The sequence below is a fragment of the Pan troglodytes genome, chromosome 1 (genome assembly GCF_028858775.2).
Source record: "Pan troglodytes isolate AG18354 chromosome 1, NHGRI_mPanTro3-v2.0_pri, whole genome shotgun sequence".
NCBI classification, from domain to species: Eukaryota; Metazoa; Chordata; class Mammalia; order Primates; family Hominidae; genus Pan; species Pan troglodytes.
The window spans coordinates 207,483,705-207,511,581 of NC_072398.2; the positions used below are offsets into that span (position 1 = coordinate 207,483,705).

General features: G+C 51.4%; 1 protein-coding gene and 1 long non-coding RNA gene across 6 annotated transcripts; one reads left to right on the forward strand and one right to left on the reverse strand.

The window, feature by feature from the left end:
• Window positions 1-540: 540 nt before the first annotated feature.
• On the reverse strand, window positions 541-10,737 carry LOC129136568 (uncharacterized). Of its 3 annotated transcripts, none has more exons than XR_008538406.2 (3): window positions 10,640-10,724; window positions 5,612-5,752; window positions 541-1,417 (listed from the first exon to the last, which is right to left on the reverse strand). It is a non-coding gene; the product is annotated as an uncharacterized LOC129136568 (long non-coding RNA). The 3 variants fall into 3 exon arrangements; XR_008538405.2 differs by having other exon boundaries at window positions 543-1,417; window positions 10,656-10,737; XR_010154746.1 differs by lacking the exon at window positions 541-1,417 and adding an exon at window positions 3,611-5,277 and having other exon boundaries at window positions 10,656-10,737.
• On the forward strand, window positions 1,361-27,877 carry E2F2 (E2F transcription factor 2). 3 transcript variants are annotated; one of them, XM_524538.8, is made up of 7 exons: window positions 1,361-2,144; window positions 8,181-8,286; window positions 10,585-10,804; window positions 11,566-11,724; window positions 13,534-13,648; window positions 16,128-16,320; window positions 22,535-26,271. In XM_524538.8, exons 1-7 carry the CDS (start codon window positions 1,893-1,895, stop codon window positions 22,801-22,803), a joined length of 1,314 nt encoding a protein of 437 aa, XP_524538.2. In that variant the 5' UTR covers window positions 1,361-1,892; the 3' UTR covers window positions 22,804-26,271. The 3 variants fall into 3 exon arrangements, with proteins under 3 accessions (XP_524538.2, XP_063660410.1, XP_009448901.1); XM_063804340.1 differs by lacking the exon at window positions 22,535-26,271 and adding an exon at window positions 26,514-27,877 and having other exon boundaries at window positions 1,375-2,144; XM_009450626.5 differs by having other exon boundaries at window positions 1,451-2,144; window positions 10,585-10,798.

Below are 27,877 nucleotides of genomic sequence, written 5' to 3' on the forward strand. Positions count from 1 at the left end.
TATAACAACAGCTGCCAATTCTTGAGGCTCCTTATGATCCAGGTTCTGTGCTGAAAGCTTTATATGCATTATCTCATGAGATTTCCTCATGATCATATGAGGTAAGTGCTATTAGGAGGAGAAAATCAAGGATCAAGGATCAGAGAATTTACAAAATTTGCCTTGGTCACACAATGAATAATAAAGTGTCTGGGCCTGGGTTTGAATTCGGGGCTGTTGGCTACAAAGCCTGGGCTCTTAATCATCATGGGTTATTGCCACCTTGGCCTCAACCATCTAATGAGGAATTAAGCTGTGGACTGTCTCTGGAGGGTTTTGAATGCCAAGGCTCAGACTTGCATAAAAATCACACAGCACCAGGCAAGAAATCAGACCTGAAATCTAGCAGCAGCTTCTAGCAGCTTTTTACCACTCACTACCCAAGTTTGCTTCTCCGAGCCTCTCTCAACCGGAGTGATGAGGAATGTATTATCAGCAATGAAGGTTTTTGAATGAGGCAGAGAGGCTCTTGTGACAAAAGGATTGTTTAAAAGAAACCTAGAGATGTTCAAGCATTTACTGAGTGTTGGGTCCTAATAATACAACTGTGAAAAAGACAAAGCTCTGCAGTGGGACTCTGACCCTGCTGTGCCCCCAGGCAGCTTGGGAGGGTAGAAGAACCCCTTAACTGGAAAAACAAGGGCTCCAGAGCTGGGACCTGTCCCAGATTCTGTCGCCAGCTCTCAAATCAGGGAATCTCTCTGTATGACCTTGGGCAAGTTACCCAGCCTTTCAGACTGTCAGTCTTTATCATGGGGATCACCATTCCTCTTCCCAGGATTGTTGGAATAAATTAACTAAAACAACGCTTTTAAGGATCTAGCATGGTGCTTGGCATCCTGTAGGCGCTGAATAGATGTTAGTTTTCCCTACAAAGAAGTAGACTAGTTTGCCTCCGTCCCTCACCCCTCTGCCATTAAAGGGAACAGGTTCCTGGCCTTCATTTTAGCAGGAAAGGGGATATGAATGCACATGTGCTAGCTAAGCAACAATGCAAACTAACAAAAGGGCCTGTGGCCTGGGGAATACACTGCTGGATCTGGGCTCAGGCTGGGACCCCGCGCCAAAATGTTTCCCTTCAATCCCACGGAATCCGGGCCCATTTCTCGGGGCGCTGTGCACTGCTCTGGCCGCCTCTGCACTGTGCATCCCGGAACCACCCTGTGTCTCCGTCTCGCCGGCTGCTAACTAGCGCGGCCGGCGGCTGGCGGCACCAACAGCAGGTGTGGCTGCCCCTTTAAGCAGCGAAGCTAGTGTTGCAATCGCCGCCTCGAGGACGCGTTCTTTCCGGGGGGGTGGAGCCTGTACTGTTGCAGCAGCCAACCGGAGCGCGGCATTTTCCGCGGGAGATCCGAATTTCGCGGCACGACGTTTGGCGCTAAAAAAAAAAAAAAGAAGAAAAAAAAAGAGGCAGAGAAAGACTCAGGGACTAGAGAGCGAGCCGCAAGGAAGTCGGTGCAGTCGAGACCCCCCTCCCCATCCCAGCGCATCGCGTCTCCGCCGAGCTTGAGTCAGGCACGCCGGGGACCCCTCCCCAGAGCCGGCCGGACCCCAGGTGCCGAGGCCTTGGGGAGCGCGGGGCGTCCCGGGTCGCGGTGCCCTCGGGACGAGACAGCCCCTGGCAGTGCCACCACCGCAGCCGCCGGGCGATCTCCAAGCGGCGATCTCTAAGCGCTGCTCTGCTCGGCCGCGGGCCAGGAGGGGAGGGTCCGGCCTTGCCCCGCAGGCGTCCATTGGCGGCTTCCCCCGGCCTCCGCGCCATGCCGCGGGCCGTGTGAAAGGCGGCAGCACCGGAACCCGCAGGTGTCCGCGGGCGCGCCAAGCCCTTTTGGGTAGGGGGCGCCTTACTCGCTATGCTGCAAGGGCCCCGGGCCTTGGCTTCGGCCGCTGGGCAGACCCCGAAGGTGGTGCCCGCGATGAGCCCCACAGAGCTGTGGCCATCCGGCCTCAGCAGCCCCCAGCTCTGCCCAGCTACTGCTACCTACTACACACCGCTGTACCCGCAGACGGCGCCTCCCGCAGCGGCGCCAGGCACCTGCCTCGACGCCACTCCCCACGGACCCGAGGGCCAAGTTGTGCGATGCCTGCCGGCAGGCCGGCTGCCGGTAATACTGGGGGCCCCCACCGCTTCCCCCTATGCTTTTCCAGGTGTGGGAAAGGAGGGAGGGGTGCCTGAGATCCAGTTTGAGTGGAGCAGGTAGAGTTTTGGGAAGAGGGAAGATGAGCTTTCAGTTTCCAGGACCCAGTGCCCCCAATATCTGAGTAGAAGACCCCTTCATTTTCAGACTTTGGATGAAATAATCTCATCCATTCTAGTGGAGTGGAATGAGCACTGGATTGCGAGTCTGGAGGGAGACCCAACTCACTACTTCCAGTGCACTGTGTGACCTTGGGGAAGTCCATGCAGCCAGCGTTGCCGCCATTCATTCATTACTTCATTGTTTGGCCAGAAACCAGTACTGGGTGCCTGCTATTGTCCAGGCAAAGAGTATGGCCTGGGGACACTGTGGGACTTTGGTAAGACAGAGGGATAGGTCTAGTGGGTCTCTCACATCCAATCTGCCATGGACAGACTCCAAATTGTCCAGGCAGCTCCTGATATGGCCCCAAGTATCTGCCCTAGGTCCTCCCCCAGGCCCAGTCTTCCCTCCCAGACAGCCATGTAGCAGATACAAGTGTGGGCAGCCCCCTTGGGTTCTGTTCAGATTGGCTGCTCTCTCCTCAAGCTCCCAGGCTCGTTGCCAGAGAGGGCCCAAAGTGTAGTGGCACCAGGCTGCCTGCCGACCTGGGCTCAGGGTGTGTTTTGTGGGAGTGGAATTCCTGGAGCCCGTGTGAATCAAAACAACTTTAGGGTGGGGGGTGGAGTGGGAAAAGCCTGGGGGAGTGGAGGTGGTGGTGGTTGAGGAGCCTGGTTTCTGGTGTGACTCTGCCACTAACTCTCTGTGTGTCCTTGGACAAGTCTTGGCCCCAGTCTGGGCCTCAGTGTCCTCTCCTTCACAATGCGTGTGTGCACAGGGTGGCTGTGGGGCTAGCTCTTCTCAGCCACATTCAGCTCCAGGTACTAGGTTTTGGAAGCAGGCTCCAGGGAGAGGAAGGGGGTGTTGTAGGTTTGCTTAGTTGTGAGTGTGGTGAATAAGTTCAGGTACAGGGATAAGACCACTCCCCACTGCCCCAGAGGCATCTGGTCAGACCTGTGCTAGTCAGCAAGCACGGATGCCCAGCCAGCTCTGGATGCAGGCAGAGCTACCACTCCCTGCCAGTGGACTCAGGCTTTGCCCATGTTCAAAACGTTAACCTTCCTGGAGACCCTTCCTGCACATGATTTCTAACTAGGAGGGCAGTGGGCAGGAATGGTATTATCCCCATTTTACAGGTTAAGCAACCAAGGATAACTGGGATTGGGTATCTTGTGTTCAGTGTTTTATAGCCTAAAACATCTTTGTAGTTTGTGAAATAGATGGCATTAATAGCTCCATGTTACAGGGGGAAACTGAGGCTCAGAGAGGGGATGTGACCTAAGGTCAGAGATGGGGATGGGGTAGAGTGATGGGACTCACAAGGCAGTCAGCTCTTCTGTCTTTTATTTTTTATTTTTTGTAGAGACGGGGGTCTCCCTATGTTCCCCAGGCTGGTCTCAAACTCCTGGGCTCAAGCAATCCTCTTGCCTCAGCCTCCCAAAGTGCTGGGATTACAGGCATGAGCTACTCTACTGCACCTGGTCAGGCAGCAGGCTCTTCTCTATGTAGCCTTGACTTTTTTTAATACTGCCTGACTTAGGAGCTGAGTTCCCCCCAGGGAAGGGAGTTTTGCGGCAGGCCCACTCTCCTCTGGCCAGCTGCTTTCAGACTGGAAGTTTCAGTAACAGCTGTGGTTTTACACTGCTTTGAACCCTCCCAGAGGAGCCCAAGTACATCTGTCTGTACCTCCCTCCCAGAAGGGCTCAGTGATCTTAGCAAGAAGGTCTCTCTTTTACTGAGTGCCTCTCGTGTGCCAGACACTGCTTGGCACTCTTCACGTTCATTATCTTGGTCAGGATGTCCAGAATGAGGCACCTTGCAGATAAGGAAACTGAGCAAAGAAAGGAAGTCACTTGCCTGGGTCACAAGTGAAGAAGCAGGGGAGTCTCCTTGCAGCAGACCACCCTAAAGCCCTGCCAGGCCCAGAGCTGCCGCTCCTGTCAATCCCCAGATGCCCGGGGCCCAGCCCCGTGGGCAGGCCTGCCCTCTGCTTACTCATTTTACAAGGGTGTGACCTGGAACAGCTCCAAACCCAACCCTGGGTGTGGCCGCTTGCTTTGTGGCCGGGCTGCAAAGTGCAGGGTGAGCAGGATTTGTTGTGGAGCTTCTGTTTAAAGGGACCTCAGGCACTGTCCAAGGATGGCAACCAAGTTCAATGGCAGAATGAAGGCCACAACCCAGATCTCCTGGCTCCCTGTCCAGAGCTCTTTCCAAGTCCTCTGAGGAAGTCTCAGGGAATGCCCCTTTATCGCATGCCTCCTCTGGCCAGGCGCATGGCATCATTCTCTTTCACGCCTGCAGGAAGCTCTGCCCAGGCTGGCTTGCAATAGCGCCATCTCTGCCCACTGCAAACTCTGCCTCCCAGGTTCAAATGATTCTCCTGTCTCAGCCTCCCAAGTAGCTGGGATTACTTTTTGTATTTTTAGTAGAGATGGGGTTTCACCATGTTGGCCAGGCTAGTCTCGAACTCCTGACCTCAGGTGATCCACCCGCCTTGGCCTCCCAAAGTGCTGGGATTACAAGCGTGAGCCACCACGCCCGGTCCTCCTTTTCTTTCAATTTGTCTACATTTTCCAGATTTCCTCTTGTGAGGCATGAAAAAAAATAAACATTTTAACACACAACTCTACAAGGCAGGTCAGGTGAGGAGGTGTAGGCTCAGAGAGGCAAGACAGTGAATCCCAGGCTGTTCAGCTACCAAGTGGCAGAGCTGGGATCTGAAAGCAAGGTTCGACCCCTTACATTTGCTCCTACCCCCACCATCTGACTTAGGGCTTAGGAGAGACCAGGCTCCACTCTGCGTGACCTTGGGCAAGTCAATTCCTCTTCCCCAAGTCCCAGTTTCCTCACCGTGGTGCCCGTAAGGGGGTTGTGCCTGGTGATCTCTGACCCTCTGCACTTCTGCAGCTGCCTGAGGAAGGAGCTGTACTCTTCTCCATAGGGGTTGGCAGGGTGGGCTTGAGTCCTGACCAGGCCTTGAAGATCCAGCCAAAGGGGCTGCCTAAGAGCGTCCAGGATAGGGCTAAGCTGGCCTCTGGCTGTGGCCATAGCCTTTGCTTTCCTCCCCTCATCGCAGTCTCTTTTCAGCTCACCCTTGAACTTTCCCCTTTTCCCACTGGTGCTCCCCATACATCAGTGCTAGCAGCTCCCTGGTGGGGGCACTCCCTATGGGCAAAGCGCTTTGCTGCACTATGTCACTGAATCCTCAGCATAGGTGGAGACAATGGTGCCCATTTTATAGGTGACTTGACGTCAGCTGATTTCCCAGCTAAGAAGGGGAAGGCCTAGATGCAAAGCCAGGCCAGTCTGACTCCAAGACCTGTGCTCAGCCTCACCTTGATCCTGATCCTCCTGGGCTTGTCCTCTGCCACCTGTGTTCTGCAGGTTCAGCCCAAGCCATAGGCTGACTTTCCTCTGGGCACTGTCCAAAGGTGTCAGGGAGGTATCCTTAGGGGGACACTTGCCGCATTGGGACCCTGGGAGTGCAGAATAAGGGTGAAGGAGAGTGAGAAAAGAGAGAAGGCTCTGTGTGTGTGTGTGTGTGTGTGTGTGCGTGCAAGTACATGCAGTGATGGGGGCAGGTGGGCATAGCCCAGGACTTGGCCCAAATTATAGCAAATCCTGGGGCAGCGTGTGTGGGATGCAGCTGAGGCAGGCTGGTACATGGCTTTGCAGTCAGACAGGCCTGGGTTCAAACCCTGGCTCCGGCCTTTGTGTGACTTTGGGCATGTGCTTACTCTCAGTAAGTCTCCATTTCTTGGCTTCCGAGAGCCAGTGCCACTACTGATGTGGTAGGACTGTTATGAGCATGTAACAGGCTCAGCATAGATATTCCGTTCAAGGTCTTCCTGGGATTCTTTCTGGTTTGTTCTGGCGGGGGAGGCAGGTGTGGCTGGGGAGGCTCTGGGCTGCCCCACCTCTGCCTCAGGTAGAACTCCACCTGAGCTTCCCTTCCTCTCCCGGCCCTTGGTGCTCCTGCTGGAGGATATATGAAGAATACTAGGATGTGCAGCCTTGGTCAGGATTGATGGAGGCCTCGGAGCTCCCCAAGCCTCAATTACTTCAGCTGTACAATGGGTATTAGTGGTATGGGAAGATTCAGTGAAGTGATGAATGTTGGGGCGTGGTTCAGGGCATGTGGAAGGTCTCAGCCAGTGACTGGCCCTTTCTCTAGTGACAGCGTGGGGCTAAATCTCTAGAATATAGGATTTCACCAGTTAGGAAGGTAGAAAAGGAATATTCAAGAGACTCATTCAAGAATGAGCAGTAAAGTGTTTGGATGGTTTCCAGGTCTTGGTAGTGGTGGAAAGCAAGAGTGTTATATCCAGGCTCCTCAAACCAAGGAGCAGGGCTCCTCACATCAGCCCAGGAAGACTTCCTGGAGGGGGCAGGAGTGGGGGGAGGGGAACTGACAGCAGGAAGAGCTGTCACCACCTCCAACACCTGTCAGCCCAGCTGTGCTCAGCAGCAGTTAGAAGTCAGCCCTGCTGAGCATGACCTCACCACTAAATGTTAAAATAGGCCTCTCTGTCCAAGCCAGGGTAGGGGTGTCTGGAGGATCCAGAGTTAGAAAGAGGAAAGAAATGGGCTCGATGACCCCCAGAAGGATGTATGAAAGAAGAGGTCGAGATTAGATTTTAGGGAAGGGACTCTGTGTTTCCTGAACACCTACTGTGTGCTGAGACACAGGCTGAGAACTTTACAGAAGTTAAAGGAGCAGGAGCTAACCAGGGTCTTTCTCCCACATGCAGACAGGGAGCTAAATAAGTGCTTCAAAGGGAAGCCACGCGGGGATTAATTCAGCCTGTTCCAGGGTTTTTAAGATGCAGAGGCTGCCCAGGTAGTGCCTTCCTTGAATCCTTACAATAGCCCCTTGAGGTAGGCATTTTTACCCCATTTACAGAGGAAGAAACTGAGGCTCCTAGATGTGTAACATTTCCCCCAACTCGTACCGTGAGCCTGCGAAGGAGCTGGAGATTCAAGCATGGGTCTCTGACCTATGTCCCAGTGTCCCAGTGCCCCAGCCCTGCCCCTGCCCAGCCCTAACCAGGAGAGAGGCCCTTTCCGGGCCAGTGCAGCTCTGGGCCTAATTGGGGCCCGGGTGGCAACAGGGTGGAGAGGAGCAGATGGGTCTGTGGTTTGATTTCCCCAGCAGGTGTTTCCCAAGCTTGGCGGGAACAGAGAGGGGGAGCTGGAGGGGGCGGTGGCCTCAGCTGCTTGTCCTTAAGACACGGGAAGGATTCATTGTCTGCCCCTCTCGGCAAATAAAGAATGGCAAATGCAGTCTATTCAGGAGGCCCTGGGGCCCTCAAGCTGGAGCCCAAACATGGGGGTGGGGATGTTTGCACTGCTTCCCACTGTGGGCACCTCCCTGGGTTGTGGCACTGAGCCAGGAAGTCCCCTGGGTCTGGGCGGATGCCCAGCCCCGCCCTGATAAGGACCAGCTGTGGGACTGTGATGGGCACTCAGTCTAGCTGGGCCAGCTGCTTCTGTAGGGGGGCCCTTTCCCCACCCTGATGTGGTTTAGGCCCCACCCACTGCTTCCTCCTGGTATCATCCTCTGGGTGTGGTGGGGTGAGGAGCGGGTATAGGAGCCGGCTTAGGGCCCGTGGTTAAGGAGCTCTGAGCCCTTGGCCAGACTGGCTTTGGTAGGGTCTCAAGTGCCTGGGCCTCAGAGGATGGGAGTTTTATTTGCCCTTCAGAAAACAAGACTTCCCCTGAAAGCTCACTTCTCAGGTCACTGATGTTTTCCTATCAAGTACAGCAGTGCTTCACCAGGACTGGTGGTAAACTGAGGCACAGAGGTGGCTGCTAAGTGGCTTCATCGCTTTGGCCCCACATCAGGGAAAGGCTAAAGGAGGAATGATTCTCAAACTCTGCCTCTCTCTCCCCCTTTTCTCCAAGGCCAAAAGGAAGCTGGATCTGGAGGGGATTGGGAGGCCCGTCGTCCCTGAGTTCCCAACCCCCAAGGGGAAGTGCATCAGAGTGGATGGCCTCCCCAGCCCCAAAAGTAAGCAGTGCTGATGGGGCCTCTGGGGTGGGGTGGGGCAGGGGCAGAGGGCAGTGCCCTGCCCAATCACTGGTAGTCATATTTGGATCACTTTCCAGTTTACAAAAGCTTCCTGTGTATTTTATTATTTGATCCTGCCAGGTAGGTAGGCTTGTCTGTCTTTACTAATCAGGCAACTTGAGACTCAGAGAGCTTGAGTGACTTGCCCATAGTCTCAGAGTGGAGTCAGGACTAGAGCCTGGACATGTAAATCTTGCACTACTTCTGTGTTTTTTGTTTTTGGTTTTTTTTTGTTGTTGTTGTTGTGAGACAGGTCTCGCTCTGTCACCAAGCGTGGATTGCAGTGGTGCCATCTTGGCTCCCTGCAACCTCCACCTCTGGGGTTCAAGCAACTCTCTCACCTCAGCCTCCCAGGTAGCTGGGACTACAGGTACATGCCACCATCCCTGGCTAATTTTTGTATTTTTAGTAGAGACACAGTTTCACCATGTTGGCCAGGCTGGTCTTGAACTCCTGACCTCAAATGATCCACCCGCCTTGGCCTCCCAAAGTGGTGGGATTACAGGCGTGAGCTACCATGCCCGGCCAGTCTCGCACTACTTCTACCACACCATGTACTGCTCTCATGATCTAAACTCAATGACCAGTGTTTTATTTGGGAATTTATTATTTTTAAAATGTTTTAATGTTTAGGTCAATGTAAATTTTTCTAAATCAGAGGAGCAGGGGCTAACCAGGGTCTTTCTCCCACATGCAGACAAGGAGCTGAATAAGTGATTCAAAGGGAAGGGAAGCACAGATTAATCCAGTCTCTGCCACCCCAGAGGTTTTTAAGATCCAGAGGCTGCCCAGGTGGTGCCTTCCTAAAGCTAAGTTGGAGGGGGTTGCTGCCTCTTGATATTTTCAGTCAATATCCTGGATAGGCTGAGTGCGGTGGCTCACACCTATAATCCCAGCACTTTGGGAGGCCAAGGTGGGCAAATAACCTGAGGTCAGGAGTTCCAGACCAGCCTGGCCAACGTGGTGAAACCCCGTCTATACTAAAAATACAAAAATTAGCTGGGTGTGGTGGCGCATGCCTGTAATCCCAGCTACTCAGGAGGCTGAGGCAGGAGAATCACTTGAACCTGGGAGGCAGGTTGCAGTGAGCTGAGATCGCACCACTGCACTCCACTCCAGCCTGGGAGAGAGAGTGAGACTCCATCTCCAAAAAAAAAAATCCTGGTTAGAGCAGGAGTTTAAGCAACTGTGTTTGGGAGGAACACTAGTTTTGGGGGTCCAGGTAGGACTCTGCCCCGACCTGACAGGTCACTCCTGTGAACCTTAGTTGTCTCGTGTAAAAGAAGACACAGCTAGATCAGGAATGGCAAGAAAGTTTCCTCTACATTTGATTGGTCAAGGCTACCCAGAGCACTGTCTTGAAGGATCCTGAGGCTCATGATAACTGGTCTTCCTAACCTAAGACTCTAAAATTCAGGTTCCGGAATTACTAGATTGGCCACTAACTTGCTATATGACTTGGAAGTCACTCGATTACAAAAGTCCCCTCGTGGTTTAAGATGCTGTAGCTGAGATGTGGTCTTGCAACATCAACCTCATTGAGAAAGGGACCTTTTTCATGAACCTCCCCCACTTGATGTTACAGGACCGATTTTTCTCAGATAATCATTGTGATTCACATGGGAAGAAAAAGCAAGTGTGTGTCTATAAAAATGCTCTTAAATCCAGGCTTATCATTTCTACCCTATTCTAATTCCAAACTCCGGACATTTAAGTGGCAGGATAGGGTAATGGTTAAGAAGGAAAACTCCGGAGTCAGACTGCCTGGATTTGAATTCCAGCTTTGCCACTTTCTAGCTGAGTGAGCTGAGCAAATTACTTAAACTGTGCCTCAGTATTCTCATCTATAAAATGGGGATGATTGTACAGCAACCCTTACAGGGTGTTGTAGGGCTTAAATGTGTTCGTACATGGAAAGCACTTAGAACAGTGACAGTAGTTGTGGGTGGTGGTCTGGCAGCCCTAAGCTGTGGTGGAAATGTGCATTTAACCAGGAGTCAGGACACTAGGCTTCCAACACTGCCCACTGGCCGTGAGACCTTAAGCAAGTCACCTTCCCTCTTAGGTATCAGGTTCCCTGTCTGGACAGTGGTGGTGATGGATGCCCTGGCTCACACTGCTTTGTAAACTGGAAAGTGGGTGGTGAAAGGTGGTACTTAATGAGCCTAGGTCAATGGTCGAGGGTCCTGGGCGGGCCCTCCCCTCCCTGAGCTGTGACTGGGTCCCTTTCTTCCTCAGCCCCCAAATCCCCCGGGGAGAAGACTCGGTATGACACTTCGCTAGGGCTGCTCACCAAGAAGTTCATTTACCTCCTGAGCGAGTCAGAGGATGGGGTCCTGGACCTGAACTGGGCCGCTGAGGTGCTGGACGTGCAGAAGCGGCGCATCTATGACATCACCAACGTGCTGGAAGGCATCCAGCTCATCCGCAAGAAGGCCAAGAACAACATCCAGTGGGTGTGAGTGCCTGGGCGGCCAGTGGTACCCTCCAATGGGTACTTGTGCTGTGGGCGGAGCCAGAGGCAATAGCCAGTGGGTGTGAGTGGCAGGGGCGGGGCTGAGAGCAACATCCAATGGGCACAAGGGCTGAGGCGGACCAAGAGCAACATCCAATAGGCTTATTGCTGGGGGTAGAGCCAATGTATGGTGAGGAAGAGCGCCGTGTACCTGCTGAAGTAATCGGAGAACGTGATGCGGGGCAGAGTGGAGAATGACATCTGGGAGGTGTAAAGGCCAAAGGGAACCCCAGATTCTTCCTCTTGAGTCAGAGATCCCAATATCCACTTCTTCTAGCTTAGGGCAGTCCCCTGGGAGCTGAGTAGGGGGATCCTGGACTCCTTCCAGATCTGAGATAGGAGTACTCCAGCCTCCTCTCTCCATTTCTACAGGGTTTAAAGAGCTGACCTATAGCCCTTGGCATAAATCCTAAGAGAACCCAGGCAGGGGAGTCAGGACTGACGCTACTCCAGTTGGAGGAGGCTGGGGCATAGGGATGAACAGAGTCGAGAGCCCCTCAGAAATGGGGTTCAGGTCTTGACTTGTTTCTTCTCCCAAGCCCAACCCCCAAACCTCTGGTTCCAATCCCTGGTAGCTCCCTGAGAGACAGGCATGACCACTGATTTCCACAACCCAGGGAAGCACCCTCATAGACTATTTTTTGAATGACCTTGTTCTGGAGTTTCACCCACAGACTGACACTGGGGGGCTGCTCTGTTCCCAGAGGCAGGGGAATGTTTGAAGACCCCACCAGACCTGGGAAGCAGCAACAGCTGGGGCAGGAGCTGAAGGAGCTGATGAACATGGAGCAGGCCTTGGACCAGCTCATCCAGAGCTGCTCTCTGAGCTTCAAGCACCTGACTGAGGACAAGGCCAACAAGAGATATCCTCCTTGGTTGGGGGAAGGTGTCAGGGAGCAGGAACCTGTTGCATGTTTATATCTATCCTGAGTTGATTCAGTAACTTACCCTAAGGGTCTGGCATCTGTTTCTTCCTTCCTGGGTGGCTTTTCTTCTCAAGTCTATTTTTAAAATTATTTATTTATTTTTTTTAGAGACAAGGACTCATTCCGTCATCCAGGCTGTAGTACAATGGCATGATCATAGCTCGCTATAGCCTCGCCCTCCTGGGTTCAAGTGATCCTCCCACCGCAGTCTCCTGAATAGCTGGAACTACAGTCATGTGCCACCATGCCTGGCTAATTCTTTATTTTTTGTATAGACAGGGTCTCGCTTTGTTGCCCAGGCTGGTCTCTAACTCTTGGCTTCAGTTGATCCTCCTGCCTCAGTCTCCCAAAGTGCTGAGATTACAGGCATGAGTCACTGTGCCTGGCCTCAAGTTTATTAAAGGTATTTTTTCATTATTGAAAATAAGCCAAGTAAATTTCTTTAAATCTGGAAAATGGAGAAAAAGAATGATGAGCTGCCACCTTAACATAGCCATTGTTCTTGAACTGCACACAGAATGTGTTTTATTTCAATATAGTTGTAATGTAGTTGTGTGCCTGCTGAACATAGCTTTTTTTTTTTTTTTTTTTTTTTTTTTTTTTTTTTGAGACAGAGTCTCACTCTTGCCCAGGATGGAGTGCAGTGGCACAATCTCGGCTCGCTGCAACCTCCACCTCCTGGGTTCTAGTGACTCTCCTGCCTCAGCCTCCTAAGTAGCTGGGATTACAGGTGCCCGCCACCATGCCTGGCTAATTTTTTTTTTTTTTTTTGAGATGGAGTCTCACTATTGCTGCCCAGGCTGGAGTGCAGTGCCATGATCTTGGCTCACTGCAACCTCTGCCCCCTGGGTTCAAGCGATTCTCCTGCCTCAGCCTTCCAAGTAGCTGAGATTACAGGCGCCTGCCACCACACCCGGCTAATTTTTGTATTTTATGTAGAGGCGGGGTTTCACCATGTTGGTCAGGCTGGTCTCGAACTCCTGACCTCAGGTGATCCACCCACCTCAGCCTTCGTAAGTGCTAGGATTACAGGAGTGAGATACCGCACCCGGCCTTCACACCCAGCTGATTTTTGTATTTTTAGTGGAGATGGAGTTTCACCATGTTGGCCAGGCTGGTCTTGAATTCCTGACCTCAAGTTATCCACCCGCCTCGGCCTCCCAAAGTGCTAGGATTACAGGCATGAGACGCCGCGTTCGGCCGAATATCTTTATACATAGAATGCTTTCCCATATTTTTACTTGTTTCCTAGGTCAGATCCCTAGGATTGAAATGATGAGGTCAAAGAGCATGGACTTTGCTAAGGCTCTTTCATACATTTTCCAAAATCATTTCATATCTAATTGGTTTTGGATCTGACCTTGTATTTTTGGAAGGATGCTAGGCATTGTGAGAAATATAAAGAAATAAAACACATCTTCCTGCCTTCTCAGAGCTAATGATCTAGTTTGAGAGATGAAGCCTTTACATAAGGCAACATTTTTTATGATTTATAATGTAAGGCAACATTATATGATTTATAATGTAAGGCAACATTTTTTATGATTTATATTCCCATTTGCTTTCCAAAGGGATCTAAGGTAGCTTATGAGATTAACAGGTTACAGATTGTATTATTTCTAAGTTGTACAAGGAGTGAGAAAGTAATGTTCAGAGGCTTAGGAGAGGTGGGTGAAGGTGCTCCCTGGCAGGTTTGGGGTTTGAATTTTGACCAGACAGTCACTTTTCTTGACTCTCCTGCCCTACGCTGGCCTATGTGACTTACCAGGATATCCGTGCTGTTGGCAACTTTAAGGAGCAGACAGTGATTGCCGTCAAGGCCCCTCCGCAGACGAGACTGGAAGTGCCCGACAGGACTGAGGTGAGAGGGGAAATATTTGGTGGAGAGCAGGGTTGAGACCCTGCCAGGGAGGGTTCCAGGCGGCTCTGCAGACTCTGTCCCTGGCATTGCCTAGCCCCATGCTTCGCAGGCCCGTTCTGGTGTCCATGGCAATATTGGTAGCCTTCAAGCTTGGGCAGAAATGGCAGAAGCTGGAAAGGGCAACAGAGACTGAGTAGTGGCCTGAGAAAATCTCTGTTCCTGGTTTCTTTCTGCATCCCACCAGCCCTGGGTTCCTGCGCACATGCACACTCATGCCCACGTATGACGGTGTCAATACTCATGAAAATCCTTTCATGCTGACCGTGCTTTCCCAGGTTAAAGACCAAAATTCCTGACACTCCCTATGAGGCTTCGGTGCTCTGAGACCCCAGCTGACCTCGCCAACCTCCTTTTCCCCGCTGCCCCATCTGTCTTTGTTTTGGCCACACTGACCTGTCTGCAGTTTCCCCATTGCACTAAGCTCATTCCTAGTATGAGATCTTCTGTTTTGTTTGATTTATTTATTTATTTATTTTTGAGACAGAGTCTCACTCTGTCGCCCAGGCTGGAGTGCAGTGACACAATCTTGGCTGACTGCAACCTCCGCCTCCTGGGTTGAAGCGATTCTCCTGCCTCAGCCTCCCAAGTAGCTGAGATTACAGACGCCCGCCACTACTCCCCGCTAAGTTTTGTATTTTTTTTTTAGTAGAGATGGGGTTTCACCATGTTGGTCAGGCTGGTCTTGAACTCCTGACCTCATGATCCACCTGCCTCGGCCTCCCAAAGTGCTGGGATTACAGGCATGAGCCACCACACTCAACCTATTTGATTTTTTTTAAGACAGCGTCTTGCTCTGTCACCCAGGCTGGAGTGCAGTGGCATGATCTCAGCTCACTGCAACCTCTGCCTCCCGGGTTCAAGCCATCCTCCCACCTCACCCTCCTGAGTAGCTGGGACCACAGGTGCATGCCACCATGCCTAGCACATTTTTTGTTTTTTTTGTAGAGACGAGGTTTTGCCACGTTGTGCAGGCTGGTCTTGAACTTCGGCATAGAAGTGATTTGCCCGCCTTGGCCTCCCAAAATGCTGGGATTACAGGCGTGAACCACCGCACCTAGCCGTGCAAGACCCTCATACATGCTCTTCCCCTCGAGCTGAAATGTTCTTCCCTCTCTGCCTGATTTACTGCTATTCATCCTACAGGTCTCAACTCAAATGTCACTTCCTCAAGGAAGCCTTCTCTGATTACCTCCAGACTTCACAAACACCTGTGCTTTTCCGCTGCCTTTAATTTAATCTCCATTTGCTGAGGTATATTTGGCATGATTACACGATTGCATTCTGCTTCATCTATTAGGGTGTAAGCTTCACAAGAGAATGTTCTACTCACCTTGTATCCCTTGCCCAGAGCCTGGCATATTATAAGGACTCAAGAAATAATTTATTTAAAGGAAGAACTGGGGCTGCAGAGACAATTAAGGTCCTGCCCCCACCCTTGGAGGAGTTCAGGACTTAGTGGGAAAAAGACGCTGTCATTTATAGACTGAAGATGTGCTTTGCGAGCATAGAGAAAGGGTAGTTAGAGGAGGTATCCCAGGTGGGGACAGTTAAACTAGGTCTTAAAGAATGAATAGGGTTTTTGCTAGGTGCAGTTCTGTGTGAGTACAGGCATGGAGACCTGGACATGTGCCTGGATGGCATGCATGTCATCAGTTGTGGCTTAAGTTGCGGTTATGTGGTAGGGAAGGGACAGGGTGGGAAGACCAAATACTAGGACTCTTGGTTACAGGTAACAGAAAGCCAAGTCCAGCTGGCTTCAGCGGGAGGTATGGATAGGGGTGGTGGGAACCAAATGACAAGTCCTGGGGGAGATTCAGAGATTGCTGGCAAGGTTGGATGTAGATGCTCAAACTATGACTTCAGGTCTGTCTCACGCTTTTCATCTCTCTGCTTTTCTCTGTGCTGACTCCATTCCCAGGTGGGCTCTCTCCTTGTGGTGGCAGAGGTAGCTTTTATGATACCAGCTCAGCAACCCCAGTGGGAAGGGGGCTTCCATTTCCCACAAGTCCAGCAAAAGTCCTGGGCCTAGTGCTGGTTGGATCCACCTGAGCCATGGGCCATCCAGAACCAATCATGTCACACTAACTTTCCTGGCTGCGTCACAAGCTCACCCACTGGCATTGGGGAAGGGTGCTGCCCCCCCCCCCCCCCGCCCCAAAACTAGATGACCTGAGAGTGGGGGGAAGAGTGATTTCCCACAGGAAAAATCAAGGTGTTCCCCCTAAAAGAAGTGGGCTTCAGGGCCAGACAGCAGAAACAGCGGAAGTCCACCTTAGGCCAGATGGAGTTGGTCTCAGTGCCAGCCCAGGGTTTGAGCTTGCACCCATGGATGGCAGCAGCCACGTGCGTCTGTCCATACACACTAAGTGTAAGTGTCCAGCTGCCCAGAGCAATGACCTGGCTTCTCTTCCTCCTCCAGGACAACCTGCAGATATATCTCAAGAGCACCCAAGGGCCCATCGAAGTCTACCTGTGCCCAGAGGAGGTGCAGGAGCCGGACAGTCCTTCCGAGGAGCCTCTCCCCTCTACCTCCACCCTCTGCCCCAGCCCTGACTCTGCCCAGCCCAGCAGCAGCACCGACCCTAGCATCATGGAGCCCACAGCATCCTCAGGTAGGTCCCTTGTCCAGAGGGACAGGAGGTGGGGGGAGAGACCGGCCTTAGTTTTCTCTTCTATATCAATGTTTGTTGAAAACCTCCTGTTTTATCCAGCAGCTGGGGATGTAGTCATCCTACCCCACACATGTGCATTGTACTTAATGCTTTATAAAGCCTCACTAGGAAGGCTGGTGCTGCTCCAGGGCAGAGGAAGGCCTGGATTTGAATCCCAGCCCATCCACTTACCAGCTATGTGACCTTGGACAAGTTACTTAACCTCTCTTGGCCTCAATTTTTCTCATCTGTGAGTTGGGCGCAGTAATTAATACTGTCTAACTCATAGGTTGTTGTGAGATTATATAGCTCACGCATATAATCCCAGCAGTTTGGGAGACTGAGGCAGGAGAATCATTTGAGACCAGGAGTTCAAGAGCAGCCCGGGCAACATAGGGATACCCTGTCTCTATAAAAAAATTTACAAATTAGCCGAGTGTGGTGGCACACGCCTGTAGTCCAGCTACTCGGGAAGCTGAGGTGGGAGGATCACTTGAGCCATGGAGGTTGAGGCTACAGTGAGCTCTGATCATGCCACCGCACTCCAGCGTGGGCAACAGAGGGAGACCCTGTCTCAAAAATAAAAATAAGAATAAAATTTTAAAAAATAGGCCAGGCGCTGTGGTTCCCACCTATAATCCCAGCACTCTGGGAAGCTGAGGTGGGAGGATCACTTGAGCCCAGGAGTTCAAGACCAGCCTGGGCAACATAATGAGACTCCATCTCTAATAAAAATAAAATAATAAAATTTGCCCATTAAAAAAAAAATAAGACATAGAGGCGATGTGTCTTACCTAAGGTCTCCCAGCTGGGAGGCAACAGAGCTGTGTCTTGAACCTTGGTCTACATACTCCCAGCCCAGTGCTCTCTCCACAAGGCATAGATCAAATCAAAGAAGGGGCTTCTGGCTGGGAGGTGGACAGTATGGTTAAGAGCTGGCTACCCCTGATGGAAGGTAGTACAGGTAAGTTGCCAGGGAGCAAAGTTCCTGAGAGCTTCCCAAGGAGGGTGGGAGTCCAGAAGGAGTACAAATGGAAGCCTGTAAAGGCCCCTCTCCAGAACAGTTTTTGCCTTTTCCTGGATCACACATCCGGCTAGACTGGCAGGATTCTTCAAGGCTATGTAGGCCAGTGTTCCACTTTTTGTCTTCTTAGCAGCAGAATTCTCTTAAGTAGAACCCTAGTGTTTAGACCAAGGTAGAGCTAGAGCTGGGCTGATGGAAGAGGCTTGCTGGAAGGGCTCTGCAGTACACTGGTTGTGTCCATTTCTCTAACTCAGAGGTTAATAAACTATTGCCTGCAGGTCAAATCTGACCTGCTTTTAATGACCCATGAGCTAAGAATGGTTTTACATTTTTAAAGAGTTGTGGGAGAAAGAAAAAGAAGGCAACTATGTGACAGAGACCACAAGTGTCCCACAAAGCCTAAAATACTCTCCAGCTTTTTTTTTTTTTTTTTTTTTTTTTTTTTGAGACAGAGTCTCGCTCCGTCACCAGGCTGGAGTGCAATGGTATGATCTTGGCTCACAGCAACCTCTGCCTCCTGGGTTCAATCAATTCTCCTGCCTCAGCCTCCCAAGTAGCTGGGATTACAGGTGCCCGCCATCACACCCAGCTAATTTTTTTTTTTTTTTTTTTTGTATTTTTAGTAGAGACAGGGTTTCCCCATGTTGGCCAGCCTGGTCTTGAACCCTTGACCTCAGGTGATCCACCTGCCTCGGCTTCCCAAAGTGCTGGGATTACAGGCTCCAGCTCTTTATAGAAGTTTGCTGTCCCCAACTAACTCAACCCTTCTTTTTACACATGAATGAACACAGGCCCAGAGAGGGCAAGTGGCTTCCCTAAGGTCACACAGCAAGTTGATGGCAGAGCTGGGACCAGAGCCCAGCCTCCCAACTCTTCTCTAATGATCTCTCCTGTGTCTGTCAGGCCTCATCAGGGACCAGAGCTTCTCCCTGTGCCAGCCATCTGTCCCTCGGGACACCTCCCCAGTGCCTATCTCCCATCCCAGACCTGTGCCCCACCCTCTGGTCCATCCTCCTCCTGCTGTGCCTCCTCACTGAAGTGTCAGCATGCGCATAGCCCTCCGAAGCTGGAACCACCTTCGCTTCAGTTGTCCTCTGAGACCTTGGGTGGAGGTGGCAGATCCCAAAGCATAAACAAGGGTGTGAAGTTGTTTTTTTTTTTTTTAAGACAGAGTCTCACTCTATCACCCAGGCTGGAGTGCAGTGGCACGATCTTGGCTCACTGCAACCTCCGCCTCCCAGGTTCAAGCAATTCTCCTGCCTCAGCCTCCCGAGTAGCTAGGAGTACAGGTACATGCCACCATGCCCGGCTAATTTTTGTATTTTCAGTAGAGACAGGGTTTCACCATGTTGGCCAGGCTGGTCTCGAACTCCTGATCTCAGGTGATCCACCCACTTCAGCTTCCCAAAGTGCTGGGATTACAGGTGTGAGCCACCGAGCCCAGCCGGGTGTGAAGTTTTTACCTGAGTTTTACAAATCAAGATCCTGAAGCCCAGAGAGGAGCAGAGGCTTACACAGCAGTCTGGTGGGGCCAGCTCTCATGTCATGGCTGTCCCCCCGACCCTTGTCACATGGCCTCATAGTGTTATCCCTGCTGAAGGGAGGAGGAAGTTTTCCTGGTCTCGGCTCACTGCAACCTCCGCCTCCCAGGTTCAAGGGATTCTCCTGCACAGACACACACACACACACACACACACACTCACACACACACACACACACACACACGTTCCGTGCTGTGTTCTGAAATAGTATCGTTTTGAGGTCTGAGTGCCAGAAGCCATGTAAGAGAGGAAGCCACTACAGTCTTGGGACCTGGGTCCTGGCCCTGGTTCTGCATTACCAGGAGAAGTGTTCTCTGCAGCCTCAGTTTCCCTCATCTGTAATGGAAGGGGTTTGAACAACATCATCTCTGACATTTCTCCAGGCTCTGACATTCTGAGATACACCTAAATGTAGCTGATGTCACAGGATTTGAAATTCGGAGACCTGGGTTCAAGCCTGTATCTCACCTCTTAGTGACTTGGTGACTGTGAGTGAATCACTTTAACCCCCCGAAGCCCCAGTTCCCACATCTCTCAAATGGGGACACTTGAAATTTTCTCATGAATATTGAGTGGGTTATAGAAGATGACATGGCATAAATGTGATTTAAAAAAAAAAAAAAGCTTATGTGGCCGGCCGCGGTGGCACACACCTGTAATGCAGCACTTGGAGAGGCCGAGGGAGGTGGATCACTTGAGGCCAGAAGTTCCAGACCAGCCTGGCCAACACGATGAAACCCCGTCTCTACTACAAATACAAAAATTAGCCGGAGCTGGTGATGATGCCTATAATCCCAGTTACTCAGGAGGCTGAGGCACAATAGTCACTTGAACCAGGGAAGCAGAGGTTGCAGTGAGCTGAGATTACACCACTGCACTCCAGCCTGACCGACAGAGTGGGACTCTGTCTCAAAAAAAAAAAAAAAAAAAAAAGCTTGTGTGAAGAGCATCTACTGAGCTGGGCCTGGTGCTGTTTTAGAGACAGAAAAGCAGTAAGAGCCATTCAGAGTGTGGTGGAGAGACACATATTACAAAAGGCGATTCTATTTCTGGACGTGATCAACAGCAGGAGACAGCAAGGTCTGACCTATAACAGAGATTTTCACATGTGTTTTATCAGTTACTGCTTCTAATACTCATCCCTGTTTTTCCACATGAGGAAACACAGTTCTGGGGTTCCATGGCTGGTGAGAGGAGGCGCTAGAGTCTGAGCCCACATGCTCCCCGCTCCCAAGCCAGGCCTCTGACTGTAACATCAGCAGCATGCCAAACAAACCTTAGATTTTTTTTTTTTAATTAATATACGTTTAATGGACTTCTTTGGGCCCTAGTTTTCTCATCTGTAAATAGGGGTAACAGCATGGACTCCCTCAGGGCTGTTTGAGTGTGCAAGGAGGCTGAACCGCGCCTCGCCTCAAGGGCAGTGCCACCACCTCCCCCATTAGCCTTGGTAAATTGGAGCAATTTTTAACAGGAGCAAGGGCAGCATGCAGACCCAACAAACCAGTGCTTATTTATTTGTTTGTTTGTTTATTTATTTATTTTTATTTTGAGACACGAGTCTTGCTCTTGTTGCCCAGGCTGGAGTGCAGTGGCGTGATCTTGCCTCACTACAACCTCCACCTCCTGAGTTCAAATGATTCTCCTTCCTCAGCCTCCCTATTAGCTGTGATTACAGATGCCTGCCACCATACCCAGCGAATTTCTGTATTTTTAGTAGAGACGGTGTTTCACCATGTTGGCCAGGCTGGTCTCGAACTCCTGACCTCAGGTGATCTGCCTGCCTCGCCCTCCCAAAGTGCTGGTATTATAGGCATGAGCCACCGCGCCAGGCCAAACCAGTGCTTCATATGCACTTACCATGCGGTCCTCTGAGCAACCCTTTGAGGTAGGTAGTGCTATCCTGCCCCATGCAGAGGGGAGAAAATGGATGCTCTAAAACGTGAAGTCCAGAGCAAGACTCCATCTCAAAATAAATTAAATAAATAAATAAATAAAATGTGAAATCACATGCCTATGGGTGCACCACCAGTCTCAACAGGCAGCCTAGCATCCCAGCGCAGTTGTATCTTCAAAATAATACTTGGCTGGGACTTAAGGAGTGACTGCAATGTGGGGGATTCCGAGCATCAGGATATATGTGGCAGGCAATTTCCAGTGCCTCATTGCATGTCCCTGTATGGGAAATCACCGCCTTAACATCTAAGTGGAAATGAGCAGGTTGGGTGTGGTGGCTCATGTCTGTAATCCCAGCACTTTGGGAGGCTGAGGCAGGAGGATTGCTCGAGCCTGGGAGTTCGAGACCAGCCTGGGCAACAGAGTGAGACCCTGTCTCTACAAAAAAGTTTAAAAATTGGATGGGCATGGTGGCATGCACCAGTGGTCCCAGCTACTCAGGAGGCTGAGGCAAGAGGATTGCTTGAGCCCAGAAGGTTGAGGCTGCAGTGAGCCGTGTTCACCCTACTGCACTCTGTACTCTAGCCTGGGCAAGACCCTGTTTCAAAAAAAAAAAAAAGAAGGCGGCGAGAAAGAAATGAGCATAGAGTGCTGGAGAATGGCTACTGAAAGGTCAAATAAGATGAAGCCAGAGAAATGACCATTGGGTTTAGCAGCATGGACGTCACTGGCTCAGGTACATGGTGGGGAGAGACCCCAGACTGGAGTGAGTTGAAGAGAGAATAGTAATAGGGAAGTGGAGACAAGCTGAGGCTACTCTGGAGAAAGTTTACTGTGCAAAGGAGCAGAAAAATGGGCCAGTAATTGGAGAGGGTGATGAGGTCAGGTATAGTTGTGTGTGGTGGAGAGTAGAGGCAACATAACAAAAATTTACCATCATAACTATTTTTAAATGTACAGTTCAGTGGTAATTAATACATTCATAATGTTGTGTAACCATCACTACCATTCATCTCCATAACTCCTTTCACCTTGTAAAACTGAAACTCTGTACCTATTCCCCATTCCCCTCTCTGCCCAGCCCCTGACAACCACCCTTCTACTCTCTGTCCCTGCGATTTTGACTAAGTATCTCATGTAAGTGGAATCACACAGTATTTGTTTTTTTGTGATTGGCTTATTTCACATAGCTTAATGTCCTCAGGGTTCATCTATGTTGTAGCATGTGTCAGAATTTCTTTCCTTTTTGGCCGGGCACAGTGGCTCAGGCCTGTAATCCCAACACTTTGGGAGGCCGATCACTTGAGGTCAGGAGTTCAAGACCAGCCTGGCCAACATGGTGAAACCCCATCTCTACTAAAAATACACAAATTAGCTGGGTGTGGTGGTGCATGCCTGTAGTCCAGCTACTCGGGAGGCTCAGGTGGGAGAATCGCTTGAACCTGGGAGGCGGAGGTTGCAGTGAACCAAGATCACAACACTGCACTCTAGCCTGGGTGATAGAGTGAGACCCGGTCTCAAAAAAATAAAAAATACATGAAAAGTTGTAGGGTTGGGTGTAGACTCTGGAAGGTCGATTTTGAGAGCACGACAGTCCACCCAGGCTAAGGAGAGAGGAGAAGGGTGCAGTCATCCAGAAAACCGGAAGTCTGTCCTCGCGTGCTGAGGAGTTGGATGCTAGGGCCAGGCGTAACCTTTGTCTGTTTGTCTCCAGTGCCAGCACCAGCGCCAACCCCCCAGCAGGCCCCACCGCCTCCATCCCTGGTCCCCTTGGAGGCTACTGACAGCATGCTGGAGCTGCCGCACCCACTCCTGCAGCAGACTGAGGACCAGTTCCTGTCCCCGACCCTGGCATGCAGCTCCCCTCTGATCAGCTTCTCCCCATCCTTGGACCAGGACGACTACCTGTGGGGCTTGGAGGCGGGTGAGGGCATCAGCGACCTCTTCGACTCCTACGACCTTGGGGACCTGTTGATTAATTGAGTGGCCCTGCCTGCCCCCAGCAGCCTGCCCCCGACTCTACCTCCTCACAGACAGGCTGACAGCCCCTCTGCCTGCACAGGGACATTGGACACTAGGTGCTGCCCTCAGGGCATGGGGTCTCCTCGCCTTTCCCGCCCCAGCCGGCAGAAGCTGTGTGGGGAGATATGAATGGTACGGGTGAGGAGTGGATAAGGGGTGGGTCCTCACCTTCCTAATGGAAGCTGGGCCTAGGGAGGCCCATCCAGTCTTCTGACTTCTGACCTCTCACAAGAAGGCTGCAGGTGAGGTGGCCAAGTCCAGGGAAAGGCCCTGCTACCTCCTTTTGAGGGGTAATTAGGACCCTCGACGTACCAAGAAGCACGTAATGCCTTTGTATTTATTTCAGGTTGAGTTGTTTGTTTGTCCTCCCTGAGTTTTAGCAGGGAGGTTGTTCTAGTTTTTAGTGAGACCTCTGCAGACAGGCCCATCAGGGCCCATCACTGTCCACGTTCCAGGGCAGGTCTGGGTTTCCAAGGGAGGGGCCCAGGCTACATCCCTGGTTTCCCCACCGTGGTGGGGGCTGGGACTCTGAGGGGCTGTCCAGTCTGCCAGAATGCTAATTGCACTTAGGCCTCACGGTTCTAGTAAACGGCAGCTGTGGGCCCTTTTGCCTCTTCCCCTGTTCTTGGCCTCACATCTCCAGCTGAGCTGCCGGTCTTGGCTTCCTGGTCGTCTCTGTCCCAGAGATGGTCCCAGGGAGCCATCCTAGGGCAGGTAGCACTGAGGCTCCTGTGGAAACAGGAGCCACCTGCTCAGGAGACCCCTTTCCTGAGGAAGTCCTTACCTCTCCCCTTGAGATGTAAAAATGGTCCAGCAGAGACAAGCTCCCGTGGAAAACAGACAGGAGCATGGGGGCAGCTGTCATGGCTGTGGCGGGCACTTTTCCTCAGAGTTTCTGCCTTGCGCTGGTCCAGGAGCCATTTTGCACCAAGGACTTGGTAGGCAGAGGCAGCCCCACTGTAAAGAAGGGTCAGATTAAAACAAAAAACTGCCAAAAGCATCCCCTCTGCCCGCCATGTGGCACCGGCATCATTCTCTGCTTCCCTGGGAGGAATTTTTTCACCATGTTATTGAAGGGGATGGTTCATTAAGGACGTGTCCACCCCTCAGAGCTCACTCAGACCCCAAGGACAGAGGTGACTGGGGCTTGGTGACTTGTTCACTCCTTTTTTCCCAGGTATACTGAAGGGGTGACAGAGAGAGGTCTTCATGGCAGACCAGGCCTTCACAGCTAATGGGGAGAGGAACTCATGTTACCTCTGCAGGCCTGGGGTCCTGAGGGGGTCTTTTGGCTTCAGCCTATTCCCCCAGAGGCTTGATCATCCCACATTGTCCCTTCAGCCCAGCTGCTCTTCTCCCCCACCCACCCTGGGATGTGGGTGCTCTGGGCTGAACCAAGGCTGTGACTTCTGGAGAGAGGCTCAGGGGTTGGTCTGAGAGGCCTGCCATCCACCCCTCAGGGAGCTAGGTTTTCTCAGAGGCTCAGCTGGACAGCACTTTTTTAAAAAGTTTGTAGCATTAAGCTGGTTTAAAATATGAAGTTGGTTTTGTTGGATGGCTCCTGAGCTGACTGACTGATGTCTGAAGTTTGAGACGAGGGATTATTTCAGGGTGGGGCCCAATGTGATCTAATGCCCAGCTGGGGACAATTGTGCCTCATGATTTGCTCAAATTCCTGGGCCCCCAAGTTAGCCCCCTCCCAGGAGTGGTCAGCGGGTCACAGCTGCCCCTACTCTATAAGCAGGGCTAATTGTGTACCCTTTACAGAAATGCTTTTGGTCTCCTACCCAAATACTCACAAGGGTCTTATCAGAAGCCCGTCTTAAAGTCCAGCATGCTCAGGGACCCTGTGTAGGATCTCGTTTGTGGTGAGTGGGCTGCTCTGAGGTCTCCACTGGGCTGCCATTTAGCCATGTGCCATCTCTGAAGTCAGAGGTGTTTGACTCCCATTCCTTGGGCTCTGGAGCTTTCCCCAAGAATTACATCAGAGAAAAGGAAGAAGGGGCCTGCAGGACCCATTGGGAATGAGTTTAATACTGAAGTCTGGAATGTAAGCTCATGCCCTAGAGGCCTCTCCATATGGCTGGTCAGGGGAGCTGCCTTCAGGCTTGTGCCCCGTGTGCTCAGCAGCTGCCTCTGTCCCCCTCTACTGTCCCTTTCACACCTTGCCTGGCCAAGGGGCTAGACCTCCCAGGCTAAGCCTCAGATTCAGTGCAGGACACAAGCTCATGCCCCCGTCTTGCCAGTGACACTTGAAGCCTCCCGACTTCCACAGAGTGCTTTCAGGACACGTTTTGAGTGGTATTTTCTTTTCTTTTTTTCTTCTTTTTTTTTTTTTTTTTTGAGATGGAGTCTCGCTCTGTTGCCCAGGCTGGAGTGTAGTGGCCTGATCTCGGCTCACTGCAACCTCTGCCTCCCAGGTTCAAGCTATTCTTCTGCCTCAGCCTCCAGAGTTGCTGGGACTATAGGCATGCACCACCACGCCCGGCTAATTTTGTATTTTTGGTCGAGACGGGGTTTTGCCATGTTAGTCAGGCTGGTCTTGAACTCCTGACCTCAAGTGATCCACCACCTCGGCCTCCCAAAGTGTTGAGATGACAGGCACAAGCCACCAGGCCCAGCCTGAGTGGTATTTTCTTTAGGGACCAGGTAGACTTTAAAACGAGGGTAAGAGAAAAGCCAGTGTCTTTCTGAGGTAAATAATTTCTGCCAGGAAACTTCCCAGCCCCACCAGCAGCCCCCCTAAAAATCACTCGTGTCCCCAGGGACTTCTAAAGCTTGGGGCTCCAGGAAATCATCCAGTAGAGTTGGAGATTCAGAGATTTCTTGAAGCCAGGGACATGCTCCTAACTCCTTTCCCATTAAAGGTGTTAGAATAGACCAGAGGGTGTCCCTTTTCCACAGTAATGGGATCGGCTGGTGTACCTTCAGGGAGGAAGAGGGAGGTGGTCAAGCTTGAAAAACTGGCTTTAGGATGGTTCTGACTTTGTTCTCCCTCCCCAAGTGTTCTCAACCTCCATTCTGCAGTGTTCAGAGTTTTAGGGAAAGGGTTTGGGTGCCCCAGCATCCAGGTGTTGTGTGGCTTAGCGCATGTGAAGTGAAAACCTTCTGGGGTTGTTTGGAAGCAGCTTTCTGGTTCTTGTCATTGTATCCTGAGGTCCCAGAACCCTATTCTCCCACGAGGATCCTCAGTGACCATGGTGGCCACACGCCTGGCCAGCCTGCTGGCTCCTGGGTGAGCTGAAGAACGTTGCCTGTGGCACTTTTCGAGGGTGAGCTGGAACCGAGAGAACATGGTCCCCGTGCTGGGACTCATGCGGGTCATTTCCTGCCGGCCTGGTTTTGCCTGGTCCTGTCTTGATGAGCACCATGTAAGCCTCCTTGTATTGAGATAATTGGGCATTAAACATTAAACTGCAGCTGTGGGCATCTTGTCTTTGTCGTGCTTTCTGAAGCTCATTACCAACTGTGGATCTGGTCCCCGCAGGCTGGGTGTTGGGGGCTGTCATGGCCAATGCTGGGGGCACATGATTGCCCAGTGGATTTCCCTCCAAGATACAGTCTCTTATCACCATGCCTGCAATCTCACCATTAAGGCACTGAAAAGTTCGCAGCACCCAGATCTAAAATGTGATCAGCCCTGACTCTGTCTCCCCCATCTATTTCCACAGCTTCCTGAAAGGTCTTGCTGCCCACACTCTCCCTCCCACCCTCTACATCAGTGGGTCCAACTGTAGTCCTCAGACCAGCAGCAGCAGTATCACCTGGAAATGTGAGACATGCATATTCAAGACCATGCCTCACGCTGGGTGCGGTGGATCACTTGAAGTTAGGAGTTCAAGACCAGTCTGGCCAGCATGGTGAAACCCCACCTCTGCTAAAAATATAAAAAAATTAGCCGGGCTTGGTGGCGGGTGCCTGTAATCCAAGCTACTGAGGAGGCTGAGGCAGGAGAATCGCTTGAACCCAGGAGGCAGAGGATGCAGTGAGATCACACCACTGCACTCCAGCCTGGGCTACATAGTGAGACTCTGCAAAAAAAAAGGCCAGGTGCAGTGGCTCACGCCTGTAATCCCAACACTTTGGGAGTCCAAGGCGGGCGGATCGCAAGGTCAGGAGATTGAGATCATCCTGGCTAACACGGTGAAACCCCGTCTCTACTAAAAAAATAAAATAAATTAGCGGGCATGGTTGCAGGCGCCTGTAACTCCAGCTACTCAGGAGGCTGAGTCAGGGGAATCACTTGAACCCAGGAGGCAGAGGTTGCAGTGAGCCGAGATGGCGCCATTGCATTCCAGCCTGGGCAACAGAGCGAGACTCCGTCTCAAAAAAAAAAAAGAGACCTTGCCTCAGACCTGCTGAATAAGAAACTCATGGGGCGGGACTCAGAATTCTGAGGCTCCATGAACCTCCCAGGTGAGTCTACTGCAGCTGAAGTTTGAGAATGCATGCCTTCTGCTGCCCCAGAGAGATCTTTCTACACTTGATCTTAGCCAAAAGGCTGAGAAGCGATCCCCAGAAAGATCTTTCTAAAATGTAGTTCTAATCGCATTACTCTCCTGCTTAATGCCCATCCATGGCTCCTCTCTGCCCTCAGGATGAAGTTCTAACCCTTTTGCGTGGTATAAATGGCTATTTACAACTTCCAACTGGCTTCCTCTACCTTACCTGTGGCCTCCCTGGCCACCCTTTCCCACCACCATTGCCACACTGGGCTTCCTTGTCATTTCCTGAAATCGACATGTCTTCCCTCTTCTGGGCCTGTCCACATGCTGTTCCTTCCACCTAGGATGCCCTGTGCTCCATTTGAGCTGAGTGGGTGCCTACTTATTCTTCAAGGCCCAGTTCAAGAATCTTTTTTTTGTAGTTTTCTTGACATTAACGTGTAATCATTAATACTTTGTACATGGATATTGTTATAGCTTACTGAATATTACATGTTGGGCACTGAGAAGATAAATATGAATAAGACCTAGTTCCCATTTTCAGGATGCTCACAAAACACAAACACATAAAAATATAGTTATAAATAATG

Coding starts and splice junctions, on each gene's coding strand:
- E2F2 (XM_524538.8), top strand. CDS start 1,893: ATGCTGCAAGGGCCCCGGGCCTTGGCTTCGGCCGCTGGGCAGACCCCG. Junction 13,649..16,127: donor AAGTGCCCGACAGGACTGAG/GTGAGAGGGGAA, acceptor TTCCTCCTCCAG/GACAACCTGCAGATATATCT. Junction 16,321..22,534: donor GGAGCCCACAGCATCCTCAG/GTAGGTCCCTTG, acceptor GTTTGTCTCCAG/TGCCAGCACCAGCGCCAACC.